This window comes from Panicum virgatum, chromosome 7K (assembly GCF_016808335.1).
Source record: "Panicum virgatum strain AP13 chromosome 7K, P.virgatum_v5, whole genome shotgun sequence".
Classification (NCBI taxonomy): Eukaryota; Viridiplantae; Streptophyta; class Magnoliopsida; order Poales; family Poaceae; genus Panicum; species Panicum virgatum.
Window position 1 is genome coordinate 32,451,521 of NC_053142.1, and position 20,086 is coordinate 32,471,606.

Sequence of the window (20,086 nt, forward strand, 5' to 3'; positions counted from 1 at the left end):
GCGGAGGGGCCACGGCGGCGCTCGACTGCGGCAGAGCGACTCGCGAGGCGGAGCGGAGGCCGGCCGGGCAGTGCGAGGAGCGGCGCGGCGGACGGCCCGCACGGCGTCTGCAGCGGCTCGGGGCGGCCCACGAGCACGGCGGCGGCGGTGGCTCGGCGTGCTTGTACTCCCTCGTTCCTCCCTCTCTGGTGCCCCTCTCTCGTGGCTATGGCGGCGGCCGGTGACGGCGGCCATGGCGGCGCGCGGCGGCCAGGCCATGGCGGCGGCCAGGCCGCGGGGCGAGCGTGCGGCCGCGGCGGCCTGCGCACGGCGGCCTCACGCGGAGGAACCGCCCCTCCACGGCGGCCCTCCTCGCACCGGCAGAGGACGGCGCGCACGCAGGGCCCCTGCAAGGCCTCGTGGCGTGCGTCCGCGATGGCGTGCGCGCGTCCGCGGCGTACGGCGGCGAGCGGTGGCGTGCGCGCGTCCGCGCGGGGCCATGGCGAGCGGCGGCGACCAAGGCGATTGGGGAGAAGGGGAGGGCGGACGGCAGCAGCGCGCGCGTCACAAGGGCGGCCACCATGGTGTCGTGGTCGGTGTCGTGGGGGATGAATCTGACGAGTGGGGTCCACCTGTCAGTGAGACGATCTGCGTGACCCAGCTGTTGGAGAGGGAGTGAGAGAGAGGAGGTTAGGGGTAGGAAGGACATTTGACACCAGCGAGCTGACTGGGTGCCAGCGTGTCATGCCTGCGTGGCTTGCCACATGTGCAAAAGTGGTAAAATTGTAAGTTAAACTTCTATCTGCTGGTATAGTTGTAGGTGTCAATCTAAAGATGATAATCTGATGAGTGCCATTCGTTATAATGGTAAAAATGTAAAACCCCCGAAAGCGAGAGGGCGGAAGGCCCAACACAAGTGATACTGGTCTTGTTTGGCAATGCTAGAATTCTAGCACGCACACATTCCGAAAAAAGAATCTCGCATGCATGAAGCACTAAATAAAGTCTATTTGCAAAAAAATTTTAGGGATGGGTGTAACTTTTCGCGACGAATCTAATGACGGTAATTAATTGATAATTACCTGTAGTGATGCTACAGTAACCATCCTCTAATCGTGCGGTCAAAGGCCTCATTAGATTCTTCAGAGTCACTAGCGCGGGGATTCTGAAGTTGGTTTTGTAAACTGGCTTTGTTTGACACCGTAATTAGCGGTCAAAATTTACTATTTATTACCATGCTACAAAACCAAACAAGGCCACTACTGCGAGAAGGGAAGCGCCTTTTTTCATTTTTATATTTAAAAAAATTCAAAAATATGTGCCGAATATGCAAATTTTCAAAAATAGATGCCTGTCGCCCCTCTGTCGCCCATCCAGTTTGCGACAGGACCTAAATATAGGTCCGGGTGCACAGGGCGTATTAAATAGTAAACTTGTAAAATTATATAAAATCGTAGAAAAATCATAAAAATATAAACTCAACTGTTCTGGATTCTATTAAATAATATCTACAACTTTTGTTACATAAAGTTTTTCATTTGATTAATGTATCTTGCTCTATTTTAAATACTAGTTTAATACATTTTTATTTAAATCTCAAGATCCACCTTTGGATGCATGTCATCTTTGACTAGAGTGTTGCATGTCTTGAGTACAGGCTTGTGTAAAATTGGTAGGCCCAAAAAACACTTCTAGTATAAGTTTTTAAATTAGATCTTGCAATATATCTAGTTTAAATGAGTTATTTATCCATGTTGCTATATTGAGTTTTAGGAGCCATAACTTTTACAGTAGCCTTATTTTATTTCCTAAGAGCTATAGAAAAAGTTTGGTAAATTTTAGATAAGTACAACTGGATCAAATGAATTATGACTAAGGTAAATGCACTAAATCAAGAAAAAATAGTTCTTGTACCTAAAAAAATCTAAAATAATTCATTTGGTCTAGTTGTGCTTATCTAAAATTTACTAAACTTTTTTTATAGCTCTTAGGAAATAAAATAATGGTACTGTAAAAGTTATGACTTCTAAAACTCAGCATAGCAGCATGGATAAATAACCCATTTAAACTAGACATATTGCAAGATCTAATTTAAAAAATTATTCTAGAAATGTTTTCTGGGCCTACCAATTTTGTACAAGCCTATTCTCACCATATGCAACACTCTGGCCAAAGATGACATGCATCCAAAGGATGGGTCTTGAGATTTAAATAAAAGTGCATTAAACTGGTATTTAAAATAGAGCAAGATACATTGATTAAGTGAAAAACTTTATGTAACAAAAGTTGTAGATCTTGTTTCATATGATCTAGAACAGTTGAGTTTGTATTTTTTTGATTTTTCTACGATTTTATATCGATTTTACAAATTCACTGTTTAATGCGTCCTGGGCGCCAGGACCTAAATGTAATTTTTTTTACATTTAGGTCTTGTCGCCAACTGGATGGGCGACAGGCACCCTATCGACAATTAGGAGAAAATTTCCCGATTCGGCATATATTTTTGAAATTTTGTTTTTTTAATATAAAAATGAAAAAGAAAAACCCGGAAGCCGTGAGACGCGTGGGCCTTACGGCCGGCGGAATCGTGGATCCGACGGCCCGCGTCCCATTCCATTGGGCTGGGCTATGACGAGGTAGAGATCCCCGTTTATTTTCGCCCATGGAGATTTTTTTTTGTCTCCCCGACAAAAGCACCTAGTAGTTTAGTGATTTTTTAAACAGCTCTTTTTTAAAATACAATCGATTAAAATTTGCGGGGAAATTGTGGATTTCGAAATGCTGGTCGGGCAACGCCGTGTAGAGTCCACCTCTTTTGGATGATTGGGTCGACCCAAAATTTGATAAAAATGAACTAGAATGACATACTACGTAATTAATTTGGGAGAGAAAATGAACTAAAATAACAAACTCAAAAATATCAATGGGTACCCACTTACATCCCTGCGGGTAGGCGATGCTGCTTGGAAATTGGAACTTGGCTGGCTGGGACAGTGGATCCATCCAGCTTGTCGCTCTGGTTTTGCCCACCGTGGACTTTAGCCAGAGCTATTTCCTCTGTTTTTATTTAGATATTATATTATATTAGGTTTGTTCTATAAATTTTGTCAAAGTTTGTCAAATTTGATTTAGGACAAACATAATGTCACATGTAAATACAAATAAATGGAGTACTTCGTGGCCTAGTTTGTGTGTGCGCATCGTGAAAGATTTTAACTAATCTATATAATTTATAAAGCACGTAATATTTCCATCTGAATTTTTAGTGCAGTCCGTTTTGTGTCACTGATAAGTGGACTTTAGTCCTATCTCGTATACAAGTTGGACCAGCCCTCCGTCCACAACTCGATCACAAAAATTCACACAAATTAACATACATGCAACTATACATATTTGATAGTTATACTAATTTTATTCATAGTAAGTTATGAATATATTTACCTGGTTAAAATAAAAGGACAAAGCAGGAGACGATCTCCGGCGCGTCACTGGATTCGGCAGTTTCCACAAGCACCAATGGCTGGCCTCATAGTTGTTCCTCGACCATTGCGATGGATGGATTAATGGATATCTCCACAATATTTTGCAAGATGCTCGCACACAGGACCTGACCGTCTCATAAGCGTAACCCATGGCCGCTCGACCGAAGCTGTCGCGCAAATCACATCGTGGCCCAAAGCGTATCCGAGAAAACGATGGCAGGAGAGCGACGCGCGGAGATGCCTTGGAATTTCTCGGGGCACATGTGCTGTGTGCTACTCCCTCGCCATTCGTCCTAAATTACTTGTTAGCTAGCATCACTCTAGTTTTATCAAACATTTCTAAACTTGAACCAACATGTGAAAGCATGAAGTTCCACGATATCAAATAAAATGCACTTGCGAAAGGATCCGTAGTTTAATAGTTATAAGAGTCTCGGTAGCACTTCAAGTTCTGGGTTCGACTTGCTATGGGAGCGAATATTATATGATTTAACGACGTTGTGCTTTCAATGGTATGCGACATTTCCGTAGACAGCGAGACGTATGTGGCGATTTTATCAATCTCGAGAATTTGTCGGCTTAGTTTTTGTAACACACCGGTGTTAATTTGAACGCTAATCTCGTGCTTAATCACTAATTAAGGCTAATCACCGTCATTAGCGCTAATCGAGTACGCTTAGTAAACTTCGTTTTAATCGTTTTCGATCGTGTTTTTCCCCATGATCCGAGTTTCAAATCAACTTTCGCCCAAAATGAAAATTGTAGATCTTCTCTTCCTCTACAACTTCTATTTTGGCCAAATTTCAAGTTTCTATATCAAAATTTGAGTTTTGGCCGGTCAAACACGGGTCAAAATCAGTCAAAATGTGTCACTGTTTCCTCCTGTGCTCGCCACGGTGTCGCTCGGCGCCCATGCCGGCGACTGTGGCCGTCGGCGCCTCCTCCACGTGTCGGCCGTCGGCGATCCTCGCACGCCGCGCTGCGCGTCCTTATCCGGTCGCAGTGCCGTCTCCGTTTTTCCTCGCTTCCATCGTCTTCTCCTTCCTCGGAGCACGTCAAGCCGACGCGAGCAGAGCTCGTCGCGCCGGCCAACCCTCGCCGCCGCAGTTCGATTCCTCGCGCCCCTAACCTTCCTTGTCTCGCCCCGCACCCACGCCGCACCGCCCCGACCTCGATTAGGCCGTTAATCGGCCCGAATCGAACCCGCAGACCGCCGTCCGCCATCGCAGCTCACCGGAGCTCCCCCCGCTCGACGCTCTCCTACCTCCGGCCCTCCTTCGCGCAAACCAAGCCCTCGGTGAGCTTCCCCATGCCACTCTCCTACTCCCCGGCCTCTTTTCCCCTTGATTCCGCGGCCGCCGGCGTCGGAACTCCACCTCGCCGCCGTGGCCGCCGCGTGCCACCGCCGGCCCACGCCGCGGGCCCCCCTGCGCGCGCTCGCGGGGCGTCGCCGTGAGCCGCAGGGCCGCCTGGGCCCCTGGCCGTCGCCCGCCCTGCCGCGCCGCCGGTACAACACCACCGGCGGGGAACGCCGCGCGCCGCCGCCCTCGCCATGGCGCCGCCGCCCTCGCCATGGCGCCGCCGCGGGCCGCCTTGCGCGCGCCTCTGGGCCGCGCCACGCGCGCGCCGCTCGGCCGTCGCCTCACCCCGCCCCCTGGCCGCGGTCCATCCGAGCCACGCCGCCGGCCGGCCATCGCCGGCGGGGGCAGAGCCGCCGCGGGCCCGCCTGGCCGCGCGCCGGCCGGCCGCCCGAGCTGGCGAAATAGAGGAGGGGGACTGGAGCTGGGCCGGCGCCCACTTACATGTGGGGCCCGGCTGTCAGCCCCCCCTTAAAATGTTTTTCATTTATTTTATTTCGGCCGAAATTTCATAATTGCATAATAAATCACAAAAAAATCCTAAAAATGCAAACCAAATTTTGTTAGATTTCTTAGATCCAGAACTTCAGAGGAAAAATACTCATGAATGTCAAATGTTAGTTTTATCCCTGCTAGAATTTACTTTGTTTTTGAGTTTGTTTATTTAATATCTACAGTTCTGTTGATCTAAAAATTCTGAAATTAATTTAGTAGCCTCATCTTTTCATGTGTAACCCACTGTAAAATTTTCATGATCTATTGCTGTACACTTTTGTGTAGATCTATTTGTGTTGGTTTAGCTTGCTAGGGCTAAAATAAATACTTTATGTCATCAATAAAAGCTGGAACAATTCTGTGGCATTCCTTATCTTTATCATGTTGATCTGGTAAAATTTCGTTAATATTTTATGTCAACAAGTTATGCCTTTACTTTTGTTTAGTTCCTAGCTTTGGTTTTATTCCCGATTCTTGTTTTTAGTTAATTCTAAGTCCGTAGTTTTATGTTTTTCTTGTGCTCTAGATGGGTGATTAGTCATCTTAAGTAGTTTAGTAGCTGTTGTTTTGAAGGAAACACTTCAGGCTAAAATATTTTGAAGTCTTGAAACCAATTATCAGCACCCGCACCCTTTCGGTTTTAGCCTTGTTGTTATGATTACTCAATTAATGTGGTCGGTCTTGATTGTGGCTCATTTTGCATTGTAACGCATTGCATCGCATCTTGAGCCCTCATGCATCGCACTGTGTCCTAACTGTTGTATGTCATTCTTTTTCATACGTGTAGACGCCACAAACGAAGTCGCCTACGAGCTGATCGCCGAGCCGATCCAGGAGCCGCAAGCGGGAGAGCAGCAAGAGGACGCAGTCGAGCCCACTTCCGAAGAAGTTGCTAACCCCGCTGACCTGCAAGGCAAGCTCCGGAGCATAACCCATAGATCCAGGAGTTGTATGGAACCCTAGTATGCATGTTTTCCTAGGCACCGTGAGTCAATACTAGTATGCAGTTGTCGATAGAAACACTCTGTTAAGTAGGATCTCGGTAGAAGTCGAGTGATTTCTGTCGCTCGCGAGATTTAAGATAGTGTTACTTATGGCAACGTGGCTTGAGAATGAACCAATGAGGAAAGAGAAATGGAGACCGGACGGAGATAAATTTGGTTTTGGATATGGAATGGATGGAATATAGCCTCCGCCTGTGTCGATTGAGGACCGTACCGTTGTTGGCATTGTTGATCGAGGATTGAACAGTACTAACGACATGCCGGAAGTAGGAGGTAGTCGAAACCGGTAAGCTGTGTACCGCTTTACAACGATAGTTTGAATTCCGACCTGCTACACTGGGCGTGGGAGTTGGCGGGTATTGGATAGGATGCCGCCTTCGGGTTCTCTGGGAGTTCACCGGGAGGGGCCCATCACCTGGGTTTTAGCAGGTGTGGTTCAGATGTCGTGGTAATGATGGAAACAGTTGACGCGCGTGGCCCGACGGGGCTTACATGTGTCGTGTTGGTTAGGTCCACCTTGCAAGGTTAAATCGGATCGATTCGCCGTGACTCGCGGATATGAGAGCCTTGGTCACTGTGTCACATCGTAGTAAGAAAGGGGAATGAGAACGGAATGGAAAAAGGTTGGTTTGTGAGTTACTGAAGGATAATCTGATCCACCATGTGTGCTCTAGATGTTTAGGAGAATTTAGTTAATACTCGTTGTACTAAATGGAGCTAAAATATTGAAATTAAGGATTCAGTGCTAGCAGCCTTTCAGCAAAAGAACTCCAGAGCCAACAAGCTTTGCATGTCTAGGTAATGGGCTAAGTATACCCAAAGTCGGATAAGCCTTGCTGAGTATTAGTATACTCAGGGTTGTTGTTGTAACCCTTCTGAGCAGGTTGTGTTCCCGCTGACTTCGAGGAGGTCTGCGCGTCCTGGATTGGACAGCCGCTTCCTCCTGGGTGGACCGTTGAGTGGCCCCGTATTCCCCGTGAAGATTGGGCAGGTTGGCATCACATCGGTGGGCAGGATGTGGAGCTCACTTGTATCGTCGTCGTGGTTATCGTAGTGTATTTCGAACTCGGTCTTAAACTTTCGTTGTGTTTTGAACTCTGTCATTTGTACTTAAATCTTTTATGTAAAACCTGTGTTGTAAATTAATTTGAAGATTTCTGTATGCTTGTATTACCTGTGCTCGTCTTCGTACGGGTCTACTAGTGCAATTGTGATCCTGGAGTACAGTAGTTTAATCGGGATTTACCTGGCAGCCTGTCAGATTACACCGTTTTAAGTGCACAGTAACTTGATTAAGTATTAAGATGATGGTTAGTGCATTTAAGCCGGTTTAATTTGGGCGGTGCTGCTACAGCTTTCAAAGATGCTCGTAGGATAGGGTTTGCGTATGTGTATTTATAAATGTGAGTGCGCATGCGTTAAAAAAAATGCATTGTGAGTATATCTATTTATTTCATATTCTATTAAATCAAATAAAATTGATGTTGGTTATCTTTTGATGAACACGATCAGAATCAAACAAGAACGACTTAGAACGAAACTAAAGTGACAATAATTTAGAACGGAGTGAGTACTCGCTAGCCCTAGTATATTAGTATATCAGTACAATATCGCACCCAAATCGGCCTGTCCACAGAGCAAAAACCAAACCAAAATGACAATAATCTGGAACAATGTGTGTGTGTGTGTCGGAACATTTTGATCGCAGGGGCGTCGCTGTCGCGTGCACCCGCACTGGGATATTCCCCGGAAGCCGACGACGATATCACCATCACCCCTCGCGGATGCGCGCATTTTGGGGTCGCTGCCACGGCAAACGACAGCGCCCGGGGAGCAGCCTCTCCTCCGACTCCAAGCGCACGCGGACGCGGTCGGCGAGGACAAGGCCGGATTCGGGGGGGATCTCCCGTGAGCGAAGCCAAAAGCGATGGCGGCCGGCGATGCCAATTCCATTTCCATCGCGAGCCTACCTCTCCCCCCTGCAGGCGGCTGGCGTGGTGGCGGCTGCTCGGCGCCACTCCACCTGCCCATCAAGACGGAATCTCCCCCACCGGGCCGGCGGGCTCCGACGACGTGACCCACGCTCTGTCCGCTAGCTCCTTGGACGGACACGCTCCTCGGCGCTCCGCTCCAGGCTCTCCATTAACCCACCCGCCGGAGCACGAGCACTGCAGGAAGCCCGGGACGAAGTTTGGTGGTGCGGTGCGATGGAAACGGAGACGGAGGAGGAGGAGCTTTCCTGTTTGCCCACGGCCGCCGGGGCTGCGAATTCCGACCGGGCTGCTGCTGCTGCTGCTTGGACTTCGGAGACGGAATTCAGCGTTAGGATGTTCCGTTCCTCGTCGTGGAAAAAAGTTGGTCAGGCGCCGATCAACCCGGAGCTAAAGTAATCCGGCCAAAGATCTCGGAGCATCTCCGGAAGACGCATAGCGGGTCCGCGGTGGCGCGCCGGTCGCCTGACGTACGCGAGCTGGTTTTCACACCTCCTTTCTCGAACGCTGGCGTGTTGTTTAGTCCTTGACTAGCATAGTGACCGTATGTTGTTACGGGTAATATAATAAATTTATATAATATCATCAACTTTGTGTTTGTCTATTTCATCCGTGCCACGATTATACGAGACATTGATTGTTCATGTTCTGATTGGGATTCCGGTTGATTTGTCAGATTTCGATTGATTTGTCCAGATTCCGATTGACGGATCAAAAAAATATTGTTTGCTTTAGGAATAGTAGAGATAGAGATAGAGGTCCATGTGCGCCAGCGCATGCAACTGCCTTATCATCAGCTGAGCTGGAGCCTCGTCGTCCGTCCAATTGTCCACGGGCTATGGTCAGGGTACGGAGATGAACATGGTCAGGTTTTCAGGCAATTCACACGCGTGAGATGAGCGCATGGTCACTCGGTCAGGGTCAATGCCACGCAAAAGTCAGAGCGGCCCCCCTGCGTGCAGCGGGGCCAATGCATGCGTTGTTTGTGGTAGCTAGAATGGCAGAGGATGATAGGGCGGTCGCGCTATCTCTGATGCATCATCCCTATCTCCACACTGTAGCCTAACTGATTAAGGACACCGTCAGCCGATTTGATTAGCAATGATGCAAGCTCGAGCGCGAGGTCCCGGTGGCACAAATGGCGGCGTCTGGGCGACGCCGTCGCCGATCGTCGTCCCCGCGGAGGATCTTTAGTGGGTGCGGACCAACGGTTTGGTGAACCACTCTCTGGCGAGGTCAGACGACCGACCGTCCGGCCTGTTTATCCTTTCAAATTAAAGGTAGAATCCTTTATTTGTGACCAGCTGGTGCATCGTTTGTAGATTGTTTACTACTACCTTTGCAGAAGTTTTTTTTCCCTTCCTTCGAGGGAGAGGATTTACCATGGGAGTCAAGTAACTCACATACAAATGCTAGTGAAGCACGGAGTCGTGTGTTCAAAGTATATGATCGAAGCATGTCCTTTCTATGACTGCAACTTTTGTTATAATGTAGTACTTTTTTTTTAAACTTATAATGTAGTACTTAGCTAGCTACAAGTCAATGCGCAAGGATTGCTAACTTGTCTCTGTTGTTATTACTTTATGGACTTGATTGAAATCGCATGGAAGCAAGAAGGTCAACTTCACAATCAGCCTGATGGATCAGTTCATTCTGAGCTAGTAGTGCATTAGTCAGCTCATTATTTTGTATTAAAACTAGTTCATATCAGTAAAATTATTGCAGCGATCTAACCGGTTCATCATATGCTTCGACTCGACTCCACATTTCGACGCGGTTCATCCATTGGTGTGCTAGAAAGGACATTGCTTCGAATCTAAATGATGCTTTGTCTATTCATGTACGTATCAATCGCATAGCAGCTCTTGGCATCTTGTTTACACGTACGCATCAACGAAGAAAAGCACAAGAGAATCTAACAGCCAAACCTTTCTCTCTCGATAACGAACCAATCGAACAAACCAAGAAGAAGATGAAGTATACTTTATCGGGTCGACGAATAACCGAGATCTTCGGCTTCACACTGTGCCCACTGCATGTCGTACTAGCTGGATGTCTTGCTGATCGATCGGCGCCGGCGCCGGCGCCGCCACGCCGTCGTCGTGATCAGCGCGCTGTCTCGCCACCCCAGCGACATCGCCCTGCCGCCGCCGCCCTCGACGACCCGGAACCCCCCGCCGCCGCCGCCGCCGCCGCACCCGCTCTTCATCTTCAGCAGCAGCTTCGCCTGGCTCACCGTCCTCGAGCTCAGCGCCACGGCCTCGAACCCCGCGCTCTCCATCATCTCCTTCCAGCTAGCGGCGGTGCTGCAAGGCTCCATCGAGTGATGATCGCCGCCGCCGCCGTGGCCGCGGTCTAGACAGGCCACGGCGTTGCGGATCTCCGTGCCGAGGTAGTTCCTCTCGATGGCGAGCCTCTCGGCGCTGTCGGCCGGCAGGGACTCGTGCAGCGAGTCGAACACCGCGGCGAAGTACCGGAGGCTGGCCGTGAACGGCGGAACCAAGCTCGAGCGACCCCTCGGCGGCGCGGCATTGCCGCCTCCGCCTCTCTCTACCAGGAACACCAGGGAAGGGTTCAGGGAGCGGATGCGAGCCAGCGCGCTGCACGCTTCTCTTGCGCTTGTCCTCGAGCTCTGTGATGCGGCCGGGAACGCCAGGTTGACGACCACCGTCGCGTCGCCGTCGTCGTCGTTCCTGATGCGTTCATGGCGGCCGCTGCTTGGTCCGCTCGTCACGACGCCCTCGAACTCGAACCGGACGTTGAGGCAGCCGCTCGCGAAGCGCGCGAGCCGCGCCTCGGTTTGCCGCAGCTCGTCGGCGCTCGTCCCGAGGCCGGTGATCCGCAGGGACACCGGCTCCTTGCGGTGGGCGCCGTCGTGGGAGCCGCTCGTGCTCGCGGCGTCGGCGTCGGCGGCGGCGGCGGCGTCCGAGAGGGACTGGATCAGAGAGGGCCACTGGAACCCGTACGACACGTCGAAGTCGACGACGTGGAGGCTCCGGCGGCCACCGGCCTCGAACGCCTCCAGGATCGCCTGGTTCGCCGTGAAGTGCGCGAACTGGTAGAGCGGGGACGCCTGGTAGAACATGGTGTACGCCAGGAACTGCTCCCCGCGCGTCGGCCGCGGAGAGGCCGCCGCCGCGGGCGAACGGAGCCGCAGCCCCGGCGCCAGCGCGTCCGCGAAGTAGGCGGCGACGCGCGGGGCGGGGTCGCCGCCGCCGAAGGACGCGCGCCGGTAGACCTCGTGCAGCGCCGCGGTGGCCGCGCGCACGTCGCCGGCCTCCCCCGCCGCCACCGACGAGAGGAGCAACTGCATCAGCCGCAGGCCGCCGCCACTGCTCTGATCGTCCGACTCCAGCCTCGCCACCATCCGCTCCCTCGCCTGGAGAAGCCTCACCACCCTGCCGCGGTCACCACCATCGCCCACGTCGTCGTCCAAGACACCATCCCGCACCTTCCGCTTCTTGCCCGTGCCCGTGCCGTCACCATTGACGGCTAGACTCAACGTCAGGTTCATGCACGCCTTCCAGCTTCCACGTCCCAACAGACCTCAGCTCGTGGCCTCTCCAAGAAATCTAAAGAACCCACAACCCACACGGCAACGGAGAGGAGCTAGGGGAACCGGAGGGGAGGAAGAAGGGACGGTCTCGGCCGCGGCGGAGGCTATATATAAGCCACCAGGGGAATCCAGGAGATCTTGGCAAGAGGAGGAGTGGGGAATAGCGTGTAGCTTTGGACGCAAGAAATGCTCCGATATGCTGCCCGGTTCGTTTTGGCTTCTTGTTCCCCGGCGACGACGCGGCCTTGGGTTCCAAGGATAGGATATGCCGGTGGCGCGCTCGCTGGCTGCCTCTTTGTTCTGTGCTCAGGAGGATCTTCCTGTCCTGTCTACCCGGCACCAGGCCACCAATCCCCTGGCCTCACTCGGAAACATTGTTCAAAGATAGTGTTAACAATGTGGGACTAATGCAGGTTAGAGGTCAGTTTAGTTGTACGATGTGGATGTGGCATGTCGTATGTGAGCTTCGGATGGCATCTTTTTTCGTGCTGAAAGGTGTGCTTCTACACTGGACTATGGTTTAACTGCCACTTGGGTGTATGATAATAATAATAGTAGCTGTGAGAAACCTCGATGGGCTCGATAATCATACGGTTTAATTCGGTTTTTGGGACGCTAGTGGAGTCTCTGCCAAGTTAGCACAAGATATTGGACTCAGGACTTTGAGGAGGCATCATCGTGTACGTCAAGGCCCATCGAGCATACGTTCCGTGGACCCGACTTTGTGTCTGGACACGGAACCGGTAAAAATCGTGGAAAGGGGTGGTTGGAAGGGGAGGAGCAAAAGGAGCCGGCAAGAAGATGCGACGAAGGGAAGGCGAGTGGACCGCCCCCTTTGGCCAAAGGGTGTGAGAGCAAAAAGGAGCAAAAAGGGCATCTGCGAGACGGTGGCCCTCGAGTCTATCAGACAGGCTATCAACCATCGATGAGGTCCACCGGTCACTGTCCTGATCCGTTCTAGAAACAGTGGTCCTACAGATATGAGACAGTTGGATTGGATCATTTTGTTCCTCTCTCAGTCTCTCTCTCTAGTTTCAGGAAATGAAATCGCGTAGAGCTGCTAGCCTTGCTTTATACATTTGGGGTTTCCTCACCTTTGGCTACTTCGCTGGTAGTAGTAGGTGTTTTCCTGACGTGAATGCCTGGTGTCCAGAAGGAGGTGCAGATTGCATGCTAAGGCATGACGACACAGCACAGAGGGTAGGCAAGGCAAAGGGAAAGGCCAAGAAAAGGAATGGTTGGTTCGTCCCACCACCGGTACGAAGTTGACTTCTGAAAGTGTGAAGAGCCCGTGGTTGAAGAAACAAGAACTTGGGAGGCATAAAACATTTGTACTTGTCTACAGCCGTAGTCCACGATGTGGTAGCATAATTGAGCACCGTGCTCATCACGGAAGCTTCACGAAGTAAACGATTCTAACGTACGACTGTCGTGGACCATACAAATCCTCGATAGGTAGTAAGTACGGTGTTCATGTCGTCCTGTTCACTGTCCTCGATAGGCATAAAACATTTGTACTTGTCTACAGCCGTAGTCCACGATGTGGTAGCATAATTGAGCACCGTGCTCATCACGGAAGCTTCACGAAGTAAAAGATCCTAACATAAGATTGTCGCGGACCATACAAATCCTCGTAGGTGCAAATAGATTACTCCACCTCCAACTCTCTCTAATTTAAAATTTTGTACTCCTTTTTTAAAATAGAATCTCATCTTAAAAAAGCAATATAAAATTTTGAATTAAAGAGAGTTGGGGATACACCTAGGTCACCCGTTTGCACCCCTAACCCCTAACGGTGTTCATGTCGTCCTGTTCACTGCCCTCTGCGTGGTTCCATTCTATATTAGTCAATAGTTCTAGAATGCAACTAACATCCATTCAGAGCCTATCGAGCACTACCCTATCGGGCGCTATATCATAGTAGCAGTCAACTCTCTGGGGTTCTGGAAACTTGGAAAGAGTACCCAGGACAGCAAAATCTTGCGAAATAACAGTGCTTCGGAACGGTGCACTTTGTAGAAGATGTATTCCCAATTTTATTTGCAACTGTAATCCAGAATGGATCACGACTTCGTGAATTGCAGAAGGTGCGACTTCTACGTTTCCAAATGCTAATACAACTGTCACCACCAACGCACTATGTTACCTGTTGTTCTGAGTTACGTAGGTTTTTCATTTTCTTTTCCGGTCGCCAAATGCAAGATTTAACTAATGCAGGCTTCTGTGGGATTTCTCTGCTCCGTATTTTGATGTATATAAGTTACCCAAATGGGATAAGCGTGCCCTAGATCCAGGCAAACTTCTTGCACATAAAAATCAAGCATACTCGCCAATATATATTGCAAGCCTCTTTTCCGCTATGCAGCTTCCACATTGAAATCACCCACACTGTGCAGTAAGAATGCTTGCAGATATAAGCCCGGATGTGCACAGCAAGAATCAAAATTGATGCCTACACAGAACCCAAAATATCAAAATGACCAAACTCAGCAAACTCTGCAATTATCTGAGGGTGCAACCGTTATGCACATAATAATTCGATGACCTAATGTAGAATAACAGAAAATAGCCATTGAAAATAAAATTACTAGAACATTGAAGAAATAATAGCATATGATCAATTAAAATGGTAATCATGCTATATCTGATCAATCAAAGTGTTAATCATGAGAATTGCTGTACTACTTCCTATTGTTAAATGGATATCATCAGATCTAACTTTCTCAATATATAATCAAGTGTTCCATGTAACCATATAATCCTTCAAAACATGAAGGAAACATTTTCCATGAAAATCCCAATGATCCATATTCAAAAAGGTCATGACTATTCCATCTGCATGATTCTACTTTCGATATAGTTCCAAGAAAACTAGAGATCAATAGGATTACCATGACTTATGCTAATTGGGCTTTGTCTTCTTCTAACAGTAAATGAATGATGGACCTGACCACTTCATTGTCAACAAATGTTGCCATCTGAAACAAGACAATAAAATCAGCTAATCAGAAAGGGATTTGCAGCATGAGGGCATTATGTTCTGTGAGCTCTGTTAAGCAGACTTTTGTACAAAGAAAGTGTCTTTACATTGTGTGAAGCTGTCTATATTCAAAGCAAGTTATACTTCTTGCATATACAGTTAATAGATATTAAGCAAATGTATAAAGAGATGGTCCAGAGATGCTAGAACGCATAAAATTTTCATGTTTCCCCTTTCACATCAACAACAGGAAGTCACACCATACCTCTGGCTTTCTTGTCAGTTCTTTCAGAACAGCATCAAGTGTTATTCGAAGTTGCTTGAATAAAACAGCAGTCTGCGCAGCAGCAGACAACCTCAACCATCCATCTATAACAACAACTCCTGTCTGGAAACAAAGACTATCAGTTTCCCTACTGAGAATTCAGATATCAAGAATCATATATTATATGACCATACACACGAGCTTTCTAGGACAACTCCAAAAGGGGGGGGGGGGGAAGGTTTCTATCTGATCCACAATTCCACATGACCATATAGACCTGGGTCAAACGAAAATACCTAAAGTATACCCTCTTCCTAATGTGGTGCCCATTTCCATTTTTTCGCATAGAATATGGACAATACACGAAAAGTGCCAACATACAACACACTACCACCGGAAAAGTCACATGGACAAAATCTTTCCAAAAGAATCAGAAAATTAAGAACCAAGTGCCTCCGGTAGAGATATAACGAGGATGATGACGTTCCATTATGTCTAGTGCTCGATGAGAGTCAAAGTACCTGATGTTGGATCACCATGGAACCACCAAACAGGAGGAGTGAGTAGGGAGAAATGACGCTAGTATCACGTAAAAACACCTTCGTTGTCTCAACCTGGAAATAAGAACCGGAGATAGAATAATAGAATGAATAGTCAACATCAGAAATTGATAACCCAAGTTCATCTTGGTTGGTGTGGTGATCATAAATAAATTTGATAATCCATATTCCTTGGTACAACAATATACTCAAATTGGACAGAGTACTTAACTCTCAGCAAATAAATTTGGACATGCAATTTTTCTATGGATCGGGTATACAAGACCCACTCTTATGCATAATCTGAAAGCAAAGGTAATATCTAGAGTCTAGACCGTTTGCCATTGATAACAGTTGACACAAAAGCAGTATAAATAGAAGCATACCAAATGCATAACAAACTTCTCTATGGAACAAAATGGTAATGATCCCTTTTATGTCAGATAAACAAGCATATACCTTTTCAAGAAACACCAAAAATGGATATTGAACAGTTTTCAAGCTGTGGTTCACAGATGATGGATGTATATGGACTTCTCGCCTTCCATCATACCATCTAGGACGGTCCTTACTGAACAGAATATCAGATGGCTTTCGTCCACCTAGAGCTCCAGGATCAACACCCTCCAAAGATGCTGCAACATTAGGGTATAGACCTGCACATATGACTGACTGCACAACACAAATGTCATGCAAGCATTTTTCGTACAATGTGTTGACATCATATCTATCTACCAAGTGAACAATTAGTAATTTGATAAGCATAGTGATAGCATTACACTTACAACAAGCAACGGTACAAGATCATTTCATCAACACAGTTAAACATACTTTTGGTACATGTCCAAAAGTTGCTGACAGTTGAAAAGAATTCCAGGCTCATTCAAACCAAAAACAAGAACAAAGTCATGCAGTAAATTTATTCCTATCTAATGTAAGTGAGCTTTCAATTTACACTGTATTCATTTCAGTTTGTACACTAGATCTTATCAATTTTTGAACCATATACATGAAGATACATAGTCATTCAATCAATGACACTGCAATATCGCAACCAGAATCAATATTCTCCAAATTAATCATGTGTCATTTTTCCTTTTGAAAGTAAACAAAAAGAAATGACTAGTATCAGTATACAAGGACCATAAATCATGCTATTACCTTAATAACTGAGGTGCAGCGAGCATACGTGTTGAATGGAAGCGACATATTAGAAAACCAGATCTCAAGATTACTTTTCCTGCTCCCCTCCTTAGGCCTCTGGAAATAGAAAAACCAATTCATAGTTGAAGACTGACTTTGATGTCTTTCCATTCAGATTAGAGAAAATGTATTTACAGTAGTATTGACAGAGAGGTATATGATATTTATTGGATTGAACTGACCAAACTACCTTAGCACATCATTGCTTATGAACTTGCCAGCTTTTTTACTAACTTAGGTTGAACTGAATTTAAAGCATAAGTGATTCATGATCAACTTTGTAAGTTAAGTGCATGGATTGCAGTCTACTAAAGTTTGTTTCTATTAAGTAAATGTTCAATGTTTTCTGTCTGAGGAAGAGAGAAAGGAAGAGAGAGCAGACTTGTTCTCAACCCAAACATCCCATTGAAAACACAAACGGCCAACTCTATGAAATAAACATACCATACTATCTTTAGGAAGATCAATAAGTCCAATATCAGCTAATAATGTGCCAAACTGAAGACGCATGTCCCTGCAAAGAAAATATATCTGATTAAATACTTGTAGTGGATAAACATATCACATGTGAATCTTAGTAACTTCTACATTTTTATGGTAAGCTTGAACATATTTTCTGATTAATGATAGCAAAAAAGAAGCTTCTGAATCGACATCATTATGCAATACAAGATATCTGTAAGGAAAACAACATAACAAACAAAAAAACTAACAGTTCCTTCCACAAAATCAGTAGCAACTCAAAATGTCGCATTTCCATAATTAATACAAGGGAGCTGCAACGTTCCTAACCAATAATTGGGTTTTCCATGTCCACCTATGAGCTTTGAAAGAAAACAATTACAATGATCCCTCAGGAGCATACTTATGATTTATGAACCTATGCTTATCAACACCTGATTCACAATGTTACCTGCTAAACTAGAGGTGTTGTGCACCATAACCACATAGGTCATACATAAAGTGCATAGACAATAGCAGCGAAAAAAAGACAGACAAATGGATTTCAATTAAATATGTAGTTAAATATTCTCCAAAAACAAAAATGCAGTTTCCATATTTAATGAGAACTGGTATTAAAAGGAGCTGCTGATCATCTTCATATATCTACTACCTTCATCGGATTGACTTGGAGTATTTGTTTTCCCCGTTGGGTTAGGTTTAGAGGAGAATTTTGTTTAGAAAACAGGCAATAGAACTAGTTCTTCCATTTGAAATATAATAGCTGTTAAGGCCCATATGTTATCTAGGCCCATAGTGGCCCATACCCTGGCTACATATATGTCCACCTAGGACTAATGGAGATTATCACTTGTCTAATCATCCAAAGGTAACACGGAATCAGAGCATGGTTTAGGGTTAGGGTTAGGACTAATCTAATCCCTACCCCCGATCCATTTTTATCTCCCGCCGGCACTCTGCTCCGCCGCCGTCGCGGCCTCCCCTGTTGCACCCGGCGCTCTGCTCCGCCGCCGTCGCAGCCTCCCCTGTTGCGCCGTCTCCTCCGCCCGTCGCAGACGCGGCGTTCTTCCTGGTGCTCCTCTACTCGTCCCTCCGCGCCGTCTTCGTCCTCGTCGGTGTCGCCTCCGCTCGTCGCGGATCCGTCTTGGCTGCATTTCCGCCGCCTGTTGCGGCCCGTCCCACGCCGCCGTCGCGGCTCGTCTATCGCCGCCGTCGCGGCCCACCCTGCGCCATCGTCGCGGCCCATCTCCTGCCGCCCGTCGCGGCCTCTTCTTCGACGCCGCCATCGCGGCCTCCTCTCCAACGCCGCCCGTCGCAGTCTCCTCTACATCGCCGCCTGTCGTGGTGCTGCTGTCGCGGGAGTCAGTCTATCTTCATCAGGCGCCGCAGACTGCCGTGTTTTTCATCTATGAGCAGGATTTTCATTTCTTGTTACTGGTACTGGTCTTTGCTATTGTTGGACATATACCAGCATGTCGCATCCTACTGCTATCACCATCCCTGTGCGGCTTGATGGCTCCAATTATAGAGAATGGGCCTTTTGTGTTGAGACAGTGCTTGGTGGATATGGTCTTGTCTCACATCTTACTGACACTAAACCAGTTGCTGAAGCTGATGGTTCTAATGCTAGTACAATCACTACTTGGGTTAATGATGATGGCAGGGTCAAGACTGTAATAGTCACAAGTATTAAACCATCATTGATGATGAGTCTTCAGCCCTTTGCAACAGCTAAGGAGATGTGGGATTATCTAAAGAACAGATTTGTTCATGTTAGTGGTGCTCATCTGCATACTCTGATGCAAGGCCTTCGTGGACTTCAGCAAGATGACATGACCATTGATGACTACTATAGTGCTTTTGATCGTTACATGGGACCAGTGCTATCTATGGTCCCTTCATCTACTGCAGATTGTGATGGGTGCTCCAAGAAGAACAAGTTCATTGAGCAGTTCATGATGTATCAGTTTGTTATGGGACTCAGGTCTGAATATGAGCCTGTTCGTGCGCAGCTTCTCAATAGATCTCCCACTCCATCCTTATCAGAGGTTCTATCCTCAATGACTGCTGAAGAGGCTCGACTTCGTTCATTGTCATCTGCTCCTTCAGTGTTGGCACCTCAGAGTGTTCTTGCCGCTGCTCACAGGTCTCGTGTGGCTGATACTTCCACCCCTTGTGAACATTGTAAGAAGACTACTCATCGTTCAGAGCATTGTTTCGCTAAGTATCCAGAGAAGCTAGCTGAGTTCTGTGCTCGTCGTGCGGCTCGTGGTCATGGTACCTATGCTCCTCCTCGGGGCTCTGTGTCTGTTGCTGCTGCTTCACCTGTTCATGCTCCTCAGTCCTCTTGGGTCCTTGATTCAGGCGCTTCTTTCAATGTGACTTCTGATAAATCTCAGTTGGTTAATTGCCAAGCAGTCCATAATGGTGCTTCTGTTCAGACAGCGGATGGTACATCTTGTCCTATTACTTCTCATGGTTCACTTTCTACACCACATTTTTTTGTACCTAATGTTTCCTTTGTACCTCAGCTGTCCATGAATCTTCTTTCAGTAGGACAGATTACCGATCAGAATTGTTTTATTGGATTTGATGACTCATCTTGTTTTGTTCAGGATCGTCGAACCGGGAGAGTGATTGGGACTGGCCAGCGCCGTAGAGGTTCCTCTAGCCTCTATGTTTTGGACACATTTGTAACACCCCAGGTGTTAATCACCTGTAGTTAAGGTTAATCCGGTGTTTGATATCGTCATTAACACTAACCGTGCTTGC

General features: G+C 47.5%; 2 protein-coding genes across 4 annotated transcripts in view; both read right to left on the reverse strand.

Annotated features, from left to right (window-relative positions):
* Nucleotides 1-7,901: 7,901 nt before the first annotated feature.
* LOC120640132 (GRAS family protein RAM1-like) lies at nt 7,902-11,823 on the reverse strand. Its single transcript, XM_039916011.1, has 2 exons — nt 10,508-11,823; nt 7,902-7,944 (listed from the first exon to the last, which is right to left on the reverse strand). Exons 1-2 carry the CDS (start codon nt 11,821-11,823, stop codon nt 7,902-7,904), a joined length of 1,359 nt encoding a protein of 452 aa, XP_039771945.1.
* Nucleotides 11,824-13,872: 2,049 nt separating this feature from the next.
* The window catches only part of LOC120641011 (DExH-box ATP-dependent RNA helicase DExH7, chloroplastic-like), a 29,560-nt gene continuing 23,346 nt past the window's right edge, over nt 13,873-20,086 (reverse strand). Inside the window, exons 28-34 of one of the 3 annotated variants that reach the window (XM_039916960.1) lie at nt 17,297-17,366; nt 16,811-16,909; nt 16,109-16,321; nt 15,632-15,724; nt 15,111-15,233; nt 14,757-14,843; nt 13,873-14,317 (exon numbers count right to left, since the gene is read on the reverse strand). In XM_039916960.1, coding sequence (XP_039772894.1) covers nt 14,763-14,843; nt 15,111-15,233; nt 15,632-15,724; nt 16,109-16,321; nt 16,811-16,909; nt 17,297-17,366 — 679 coding nt within the window. In that variant the 3' untranslated portion in view covers nt 13,873-14,317; nt 14,757-14,762. Of the gene's footprint in view, nt 14,318-14,479; nt 14,844-15,110; nt 15,234-15,631; nt 15,725-16,108; nt 16,322-16,810; nt 16,910-17,296; nt 17,367-20,086 lie in introns of those variants that run through there. The other 2 variants (XR_005662108.1, XR_005662107.1) reach the window with 2 other exon arrangements.